We start from the raw sequence: 9,900 nt of genomic DNA, 5'->3' as shown, positions 1-9,900 counted from the left end.
CCCAGAGATCAGAATACGGACATCTCCGAGGGTGCAAGGTGGGCACTGCTCTGCCCACCAGAGACCAGAGGACTAGAAGGAAAAACAGAAAACCACAGGAGAGCTGGCACTGCCGAACAGCAGGGGAGGGATGGCGTATCCAAGAAATGGCTCTGGGATCACTAGATATCCTTATAAAAAAAAATGACATGGACTTCCACCTCATTCACAAGCCATAAAAGCCAAGTCCAGGTGCGTTATAGGCTGAAACACAAAAGGCAAAAAGGAAAAAAAAAGGTTAGAAGGTAGTTTCAAAAATACTTTCCTAACTTCAAGGTAGGGAAAGATTTCTTAAACCCTAATAAGAACATTGACAATCTGGCCACACAATCTTACAGAATGGATGTTTCTACCTTCTGTCTATTGTCTTTCAAAAATTTACCTTCTGTAAATTAATTAGAAAAAGACAGGAGAAAAACAGGCAAAAAGTCTGTACAGACATTTCACAGGAGGAAACTCCATGACCAACAAAGATGTAAACAGGCTCAACTTCTGTTGCCATCAAGAAACTGCCAATCAACAGCACTGGGCGGTGTGTGCTGGGTCAGATGCCAGCACACACAGAGAAGCGCCTGCTTGGCATGTCTGCGGCTCACAAAAGAAGTGCCCTGTCAACGTGGTCGCTTAAAGAAGTTCTATGAATCAACAGGAAAAAATCCCACCCAACTAAAGCAAGTTCATTAAAAGTGGGCCAAGGAAGTGAACAGAAATCTCCTAGCAGCAACAGCATGTCAAGTCCATACCATTTGAAACAAGTCAACCTCCCTAGTGCCCAGCAAAGGAAGAGAGAAAGCACTGACAACCCATGTCACACCCACCAGTCCAGAAAAAGTCCACGCCTGGGTCCCCGATAATCCCACAGGAGCGCAGCGCATGCCAGCCCCTGGCCAGCACTTCCAGGACCTGGCACCGGAGCTGGGGAGCTGGAGACAGGCTCCGCAGAGCAGTGGTGGTGCCAGGAGGGGCCTGGGACGGGGTGTGGTCTGGGCAGATCCTCCCCTGGCTGCTGAGACCCCAGCGCATCCAGGCTTGCTTCGTGAGCCATGCGGGGAGGACCTTGAGCCATCCTCAGGCCCTGGACTCCACCCCAGCTGGGCAGACAGCTCCTCTCCTACCACCACCCCACCCCCACGAGCTCCACTGAGGCTGAGATGTACACCCTCACCAGTGCCACGCACACTTCAGCATCTCTGAAATCAGAGCATCTTAAGATCAACAGGGTGGCAGTTTAATGGGCAATATTTCTTTCTTGGTGGCACAAAACCATGGTGCCATCTTAAAATGAAGGACATCTTAGATTCGGTGAAATGGGAAGTTGTCACTGGACACCGCTATCCTCATCTGCCTGTGCGCTGGCTGGCCTGTGAGCTCCAGGAGGGCAGCGGTGAACTGTCAGCTGGGCACCGAGCAGTGCGCGCCTATTCACGCGGTGACTCCAGTACGGGCTGTGGAGGTGGATGTAGCCACTCGGGAAGTCTGCGGACACCAACAGCCATCAAGGCAGGGCAGGCAGCTTTCTGTTCTGTTCTCTCCCGTGTACTTCTGAACGGTTTGCACAGCTGATACTTTCAAGGAAAACATGGCTGGATGGATGGATGGATGGATGGACGGACGGAAAGGGCAAGGGCTGTTTTTGCAATCAATTCGCTTCTGGTGCAGGGCAAGTAAATTAACTCCAAAGGAGAAAGTACGGTCCAGAGCTTCCTGCAGGGCACCGGGGTGTGCTCTGGGAGGAAGGGGGCACCAGCTCCCGCCACAGCCCCAGCCAAGCTTGTGGGAAACCCTCCTGGCCCGTTGCATCACACTTCAGAATGAGGCCTTTCCTTTGTACCGTAATCCTCCGAGGCTGCAATGCTGCCTCTGCGGGGCTTCTATAAACAAGACCTACATAACCAGTTTTTATTTGAAAGCATAGAAGTCAGGCCTGCAGCTTCTTTGCAATTGGAGAAAAACCCACTTGCTTCTGAATTCTCAGACACAAAAAGAAGATTCAGTCCGGGCTTGGTGACTCACGTGTGATCCCAACCCTTTGGGAGGCCAAGGCGGGTGGATCACCTGAGGTCAGGAGTTCCACACCAGCCTGACCAACGTGGTGAAACCCTGTCTCTATTAAAAATACAAAAATTAGCCAGTCGTGGTGGCATGTGCCTATAATCCCAGCTACTCAGGAGGCTGAGGCAGGAGAATCACTTCAACTTGGGAGGCAGAGGTTTAGCAAGCTGAGATCACACCACTGCACTCCAGCCTGGGCGACGGTGTGAGAGTCCATCTCAAAAAGGAAAAAAAAAAAAAAAAAAAAGGCAGATTCATCTTCAAAATAACAAATGGTCCCTCCACCACATCCACCTTCCAGCTGGGTTGCGCAGGCAGACAGCACCAGAGAGGCTGCCAGGCCTCCACATCTCATCCCAGTGCTCTGCAGGGAGGGCGTGGCTGGTGCTGTCTCTAAGGGACAGAGTGTGGAGAGGTGACCCTCAGCCTAACTGCCAGTCGTCTGCTGTCACTAACCTCCCAGCACCAGGTCGAAGTCTGCACACTCACAAAGACTGCTCTGCCCACAACAAGCTCCCAGGGACGAGGTGCCAGACCCACGAGTGTGTTCACAGGTGGCGCTCGTGACACGGCTGCTCTCCACAAACTGCAAGCCTAGCACACTGTGGGCTCTGCCCTGTGCGCCTGGCTGCCACCCTCCAAGCAGTCCTCGCGATGCGGTTACCGTCGGGCTCGACCCGTTCCTCCATCGAGGCAGCTCCTGTGCCTGCCACGCCCCTCACCCCAAGCCGCCTCCTGAGGAAGTTAGTGGGAGGCTGACTCGAGCAGCCCTCTCCAGTGTGCCCAGCCCAGGGCTGGCACTCTTAATCACAAGGGTCAGGGCGCCACAGCCTCACCCCATGTCCGCCCTGGTGTGTGCACCAGAGCCCTCCAGAGAGCACTCCCAAGCCCCTGGGCACTGGGCACACGCGAAGCCTAAGGGCCCTCACTGCTCCTGGCAGGCAGGGCTTAGGCTGGGCACTGCACGGCCTGCACTGTTTAAACACAGCCTTTGTACCAAATGACTTGAAGTCTTGCAGCTTAGTTTAAAAACCCTAATTGTAACCAAAATAGTCACACATAAGTGGTGATTTCACTTCTCTTTCCCTAACAGATGGGCCCACAGTTCCTATAGGACTAATTTTACCTGACTACTCTGTGGCTACTATTCCTCCCTGAAAAATGCTCCCCCCGCCCTTCCATTGTGAGCATGGTGGCACTCTTACAGCAAGTAGGCTTCTACCAAGGACCCGGGCGCAGGGTGGCACCTTGCACTGGCTGTCCCTGTGCCAGCCACTGGCACTCACTCAGCATCCGCAGGGAAGATGGCCCAGCCTCTGCCCACTGACCCACTGCTGCTCTCTGACCCACACTGCAGAGCTCAGGGTGGTCGCACCCTCCCCTTCGCCTTCCACAGCCACTACCCACCGCATCCGCTGGGCCGCACGGGACACTGATGTACACAACACATGCTTCCTCTGTTGGAGGAGCAAGGGTGGTGTCACTGACCTCACCCCAATGGGAGGTTTCGCCAGCATTTCCCAACACCGCCTGGTGCAGCCACCATGGTCTGAGAGCCAACCACAGCCCACCAAGGAAAAGGAACCCGCTGTGTCACCTGCAGGTCCGCATGGGTCCCCACCACCCAGGGCTACTCTGTCCACCTCTGCCCCTTGAAGACTGTAACGAAAGAGTGACAGCCAAAGTCATCCTCAAGGAAAATAAACAGCAGATGCCCAGGCCTGCGGCCAGCAGTTCATCTCCAGGACTGAGACCACAGTCAGTCAGCAAGCGTGAACATCCCCCCGGGTAATGACAATATTTGTGCTCCAACAAGTTGTTTTCCTGGGATGAGGAAACACTATCCAGGAAGTAACACGGGACTCTGCGAACTGAACAAGAGTCCGACTTGGAGAAACACACATGGAAATAATAAAAATCATGGAAGAGAAACCCACGTGCCCACCCTGTGGCCAACGCTCTGCCTTCGCAGCACCCACACGAGGGGCCACAGGGACTCACCAGCTAGCTGACTTGTACTAGTTAAATGTCTACTAAAATTGGGCAAAAATAGGCATCAATAAATGTAATTTAGGAGCAAAATATTACGGGGGGAACTTTGGTGACAAATATTGGGAGCCACTGATTTTAAAACCAGAACAAGCACTTGGTAAAAAGTTTATTGGGCTGGATGCTTAGAATCTGCTTTCTATAAATATGTTCTACTTTAAATTTTTAAAGAATAAGGACTGCAATGTAATGAAAATGAAAATTTACCACCTGGAATAAAAGGAAAAAAAGCAGTCTCTTGGAAAATATGGAAATTAGAGAGATTTATCAGTTCAACTTAGAAGTCCCACCGCATCCGCTGGGCCGCAATTTTTTTTTTTTTTTTTTTTTTTTTAAGAGTCTCGCTGTCACCCAGGCTGGAATGCAGTGGCACAGTCTCAGCTCACTGCAACCTCCGCCTCCTGAGTTCAAGTGATTCTCCTGCCCCAGCCTCCTGAATAGCTGGGACCACAGGTGCCCACCACCACACCTGGCTAATTTTTGTATTTTTAATGGAAATGGGGTTTTACCATGTTGGCCAGGCTGGTCTTGAACTTGTGACTTCAGGTAATCCGCCCACCACAGAATATCCTACATGGCACCGCTGGTGATGTCTGAATCCACTGGACTGCCCTTAAAAACACATCTCCACCTTCACCTTCGATGCCACAAAAAACTCTAGACCACAGCAAGGCACCCGCCCCCGTCCTGTAAGAGAAGGCAGGTGTGAACGTCAGAGCTGCAATCCTGGGTGTGTCCGATTCCCAGTAACATGGATGGATCTGACCAGAACAATGATGCAGTGATACAGCTACTCTCCTTCTCAAAAACATTCACAGAAAAGGTGAAATGCAACTGCTTTAAGGAGACGCCCGTTCACACTTCTCACAAGTCAAACCCATTTCACAAAATAAACCACAACTGATTGTAAAACGTTCTCCAAGTTGATGAATTTTTAACAGAAAATTTTATTTCAATAAATATTTGGCCCTCCAAGCGACAACTACAGTTTCAGGGAGGTAAAAGTATAACCTAGAAGTAATTTAGAATTATTCCACTTTTCAGTTTTGCCTGAGTGAAGAGTCTAGTTTGGGCCTGAAGTCTGATAAGAGACTGCACCGCAGTGACATGCGTAGAAAGTCAACAGCGCACCTGGAAAACAGTCCGTCTTTGACGTGGGTAGAAGATAACGTATCTGCACATACACGTGTAAAACAATGAGACTCACTCAAGTTTCATTTCTCTTTCAACCCCTCAGGGCTCCCAGAATTCTGGCATGACCAAGGATTTACACATAAACTTCATCATACATTCAATCATTTGGTTTACACTTTCTTTACAGGATATAACTTTGTAAAGGGTAGAGCAGCTTGCCTGAAACAACAAGGTTAGAATTCTGAGAGGCAACGAAAGATGTGCGAGCATTCCGCTGAAAATCTGCAACGAGACGCCAAGACCACTGCAGGGGCCTTGAAAACAGGAGACGTTTGTAAACAGCTACGACTCAGTGTCCTGAACTGCAAAATCGTAATTTACCACCACCCAAGCCAGAAAGGCCTAAAAGCACCACCACAAAAATGAATCCTGTGTCTGAAACTTCTCAGGACAAATTAAAAGGGTTGCGGCGTCCAGGCACGAAGAACGCGGGGACGCGTCCGTCAACCATGAGGCGAACACTCAGGACATCAGGAACATCCACGCCACCTTAGTGCTTACTGGCACCCAACAGCAAACAATCCTACAGGCTGAAGGACACGTTTCAGCGTGCCCCGCACACCAGCTGATTCCATGGAGAAAATCAAGAATTCGCTCAGAAGTTCCATGGGAATGCCGTTTTCCAGCTCTATGCCAGACATTTTCTAGCTCGTCATTAAAAACAGTCCAATCCCACTGACTTCGACAGGGCCATGGTAAACAGCAACAAGAAACTCTATAAAGCAAGGGGCTGGTGACGCCTGGTCAGCAAAATGAGCCACAGCAACCTCACACGTACAATTCAATGTAAAGCAAATTAGTTCATGACTTTATTACATTTTAGTGCTTTCTTAAAATAAATACGGTAATATCAAACATACAGTGAGGAATAAAGCACACGTGTGAAAGCATGGTAACAGGAAGTTCACTTGGGACTGTGTGACACTCAGCACTTGAGGAATCATACAGCCTTGAGTTCCCTATTTACAGGACAGAGCGGCTGTGGCTAACACAATATATACAAAATCGCAACAGACTGTACTTTTCTTCAAAGGACTGAGGAAAGGGGATAAGACCTATAACTCCTTCTAGCGTTCTGTACCATTTCCCTCCTTATGTACACGACTGACCTTTCTCGTCTAAAATTATGTCAGTTACACTTGTCTTTTTCTCCCTATTGATCTTTTAATTTCTTCTGCCGTTCAAGATAGATTCAAGTAACACTCCCAAGAAAATATGTGCAAAACTAATGTAAGTGGCTCCAGAATCTTCTGGCAGCTGGTCAGTGGCAGCAGTGTCTGGCAGCTGAGGCTGGCACACACCTGCTCCTGGGAATGCCCGCTCCGCAGAAGCATCAACACCATTGGGACCAAGGCAGGAAGAACCCAAAGCCATCCACTTACTTGGAGCTCTGAAATAACTGCAAACAATCACTTGTTTTCAAATCGGCAACAAAACAAAGGTAGCCGTCTACCTGGAAAGGGCACGCTCCTGAGAGTACACAGCGCTTCCAGACGCAGAACCCAGACAGGACAGGCCGTGACCTAATGAAACCACTAAAGGGACTGTCGGCTTAAGTGCATCACCTTTTAGGACAAACATGCTCAGAGTGAAAAATATTCTACTTTACCAAAATCTGTCTTTATTAAAGTGAACAAATCGGCGCACTATCCAAAACTGAATTAATGATGGCTGCAGTTGGCTCAGCTTGCCTACTTTAAATGAGGCAAACACCAGCGCCTAGTACCGTTCCCCGTCCTCATGATTGCGTGCCAGAAATCATCTTCACATTTGTAAACGTTATTTTAGCAGAAGACATACTTTGCAGATTTCAGTGCTTTTAGTGAACTGGTATTTTCTGTAAACTTCTGCTGAGCAGCAAGGAATAAGAATCTTTTTCAGAAATCTTAGAATTGGATATAAATGTTGGCAGTAGACACAATCAATAAATATACAACTTCTCAAATGAAAGATTTCCCACTATGAATTTCTTTTCTAAAGACATTCAAACACCCCAAGCCAAGATCGAGCCTCAGTCCTACAGTCACATGAGATTACGGCTGGCCAACAAGAGGGCGCCGGGCAATGTGCAAGGGGCAAGGTGAGAAGCGAGAAAGCAAAGTGGGTCACGTCTAGTTTATGCTGAAGGGGAACTTCAAGTAAGGGGGCTCCGCAGCCCGGGACCTCGCCCAGGAACACCCTCCTCCGGGAGCTTCAGTGGTCAACGGCGGCCACAGCAGCATGAGCCACTGCAAAGGCGGCATCTGCTCCTCCATCCTCGCCCTGCCTGGCATCCTCTGAGTGAGATGAGCGCTGAGAGAGGGGTTTTCTTCTGTTGTCTAGAAACCTCTTTGCAAAAGGTCTGTGACTTTGCACACTTCGTACCCAAACAGATGAAAACAATAAATAAGGACCCCGTGGCACCCTCTGGATGCCGGCCACAAGGGTGTCATTTACAAGTCTGGGTCACCCTTTGGACGCCGGCCGCATCGGGGTCATTTACGAGTCTGGGCCTTCTTTGGCACTGCGGGCCGCTTGGGCTGCCACAGGTGGTTGTGAATTGTGAGTGCGTCCACACTGACAGACATGGTTTTAGCTGGGATCAAGTTAAACTGTTTTCGGTCTGAGCTGTATTTATACAGTTTGTCGATCATTTTCTTGGTGATGTTCTTTGGCCCCGTGCCAGTGAGTTTGTAGATTTCCTCAGTGTCAGGATAGTAGCAGTAAAGCGCCCTGAACTGGCAGCCAGCATCACGAAACAGGATGATGTAGTGATTGGCATCACACTTCTCCAGCTCCTGTGTGGAGAGAGAAAAGGGGAAGAGACAAACACTTCAGAGCCACTCCAGCCACCCCGGGGTGGGTTCCTGCAGCGCCTCAACAGGAGCCGCTCCCTGAGAAGCTCTCCCACGTCAGCTACAGCCTGCCTATTTTCAACAATGACGGTGGACCCCGGTCCTGGAGCGTTCTATGCCATTAAGACTTAAGAAATCCAGGCAAGCAAGGGGAAAAAGTGCTTTTAAGATTAAGTGGAAAACCAAAGGAAAAGATGCTCATCATTAGCCACCAGAGAAATGCCAGTCAGAACCACCATGAGACGCCGCGTCATGCCCATGAGGATGGCTGGCACCCAGGAGAGGGGCGGTAATGAGTGCTGGCGAGCAGCGGGGCTCCTTCACTGCCAGGGGGACGCAGAGCGCAGCAGCCACTGTGAAAACAACCTGGCCGTTCTCCAAACCGCCAGGCAGTTATCGTGGGATCCAGCAACTCCTGTCTCATGTATACACCCAAAGGAAATGAAAACACACGTCCACATAAAACACTGCATATAAATAACAGCACTGTCCCTCACAGGCAAAAAGTTGAAACAAAAATATGACATGTACCCCAAAAACACGTACAATCTGTTCTGTATCAGTAACAAATGTTTTCAGTAGAATCAACCCAAGTGTGCATCAGCAGATGAACAGATCAACAGCACAGGGTTGAGCAGGCATGGGTACCATGCAGCCACGAAAAGGTTGGAGTCCCGCTACACTCTACACCAATAAAGCTCACAGCACCATGCCAAGTGAAAGAAGCCCAACCCAGAAGGCCACAGAAACGATGATTCCATTTATAAAAACGTCCAGAAAAGGCAAATCCATGGAGACAGACAGTAGACTGGCAACTGCCAAGAGCTGGGGCAGGGAAGACTAGTGAGTGACTGTTCGCGGGTGGAGTTTCTTTCTGGGGGATCAACACATTCTGTAATTAGGCAGTGGTAATGGTTGCGGATTCTATAAATGTACTAAAAACCACTGAATGGTATAGTTTAAAAGGGTGAATTTGACAGTATGTGAATGATATCTCATAAAGCTGTTATCAAAGAAGAATCTGGCCTGGGTGCGGTGGCTCACGCCTGTAATCCCAGCACTTTGGGAGGCCAATGTGGGCGGATCACTTGAGATCAGGAGTTCAAGACCAGCCTGGCCAGTATGGTGAAACCCCATCTCTACTAAAGATACGAAAATTAGCAGGGTGTGGTGGCGCATGCCTGCAGTCCTAGCTAATTGGAGAACTGCTTGAACCTGGGAGGCAGAAGGTGCAGTGAGCCAAGATCACGCCACTGTACTCCAGCCTGGGTGACAGAGCAAAACTCTGTCTCGATAAAAAAAAAAAAAAAACAACAAAATAATCTGAAGTAAAGATGACAAACTGCTGATGCCTATCACAGCGTTTGTGGATTGTATTCTAAAGTTTAAAATATATCTTCAAGTGTTTTGATAACTTTTAAAAACAGATCCTCCGCATGCCTGGGAATCTGAGCACGTGAGTCCTTCCCAGTTCTCCACACGCAACCCAGGAGGCCTGAGACCTTCCCAGGAATTGTAAGGTCAAGCCCTGGACTATGAGAGGCTAAGGCCTCACTGCTTCTCACTCGCTTCTCTCAGGAGTGTGTGGTGACACCTTCTCAAGGCCCTGGGCCGTGAGGCTGTACTGGACGGAAGGCACAAGCAGCTGAGATGCCAGCTCTCTTATGTCAATGCCATTTTTCTATTTATTTGGCTTCAGAAAAGTTATTTTTCATAAATACATAATGTATCA

At 49.3% G+C, this 9,900-nt stretch overlaps 1 protein-coding gene across 3 annotated transcripts in view; it reads right to left on the bottom strand.

Moving 5' to 3' along the window:
* Nucleotides 1-5,067: 5,067 nt before the first annotated feature.
* The window catches only part of CAMSAP1 (calmodulin regulated spectrin associated protein 1), a 96,720-nt gene continuing 91,887 nt past the window's right edge, over nucleotides 5,068-9,900 (bottom strand). For all 3 annotated transcript variants that reach the window (XM_039461352.2, XM_039461351.2, XM_074394512.1), the window contains one exon: nucleotides 5,068-8,111. In XM_039461352.2, the coding sequence (XP_039317286.2) occupies nucleotides 7,809-8,111 (303 nt within the window). In that variant the 3' untranslated portion in view covers nucleotides 5,068-7,808. The remainder of the gene's footprint in view (nucleotides 8,112-9,900) is intronic.

This window comes from Saimiri boliviensis, chromosome 2, assembly GCF_048565385.1.
Source record: "Saimiri boliviensis isolate mSaiBol1 chromosome 2, mSaiBol1.pri, whole genome shotgun sequence".
Classification (NCBI taxonomy): domain Eukaryota; kingdom Metazoa; phylum Chordata; class Mammalia; order Primates; family Cebidae; genus Saimiri; species Saimiri boliviensis.
Note: the sequence above shows the minus strand (reverse complement) of the source record. Positions and strands in the feature narration are given on the sequence as shown.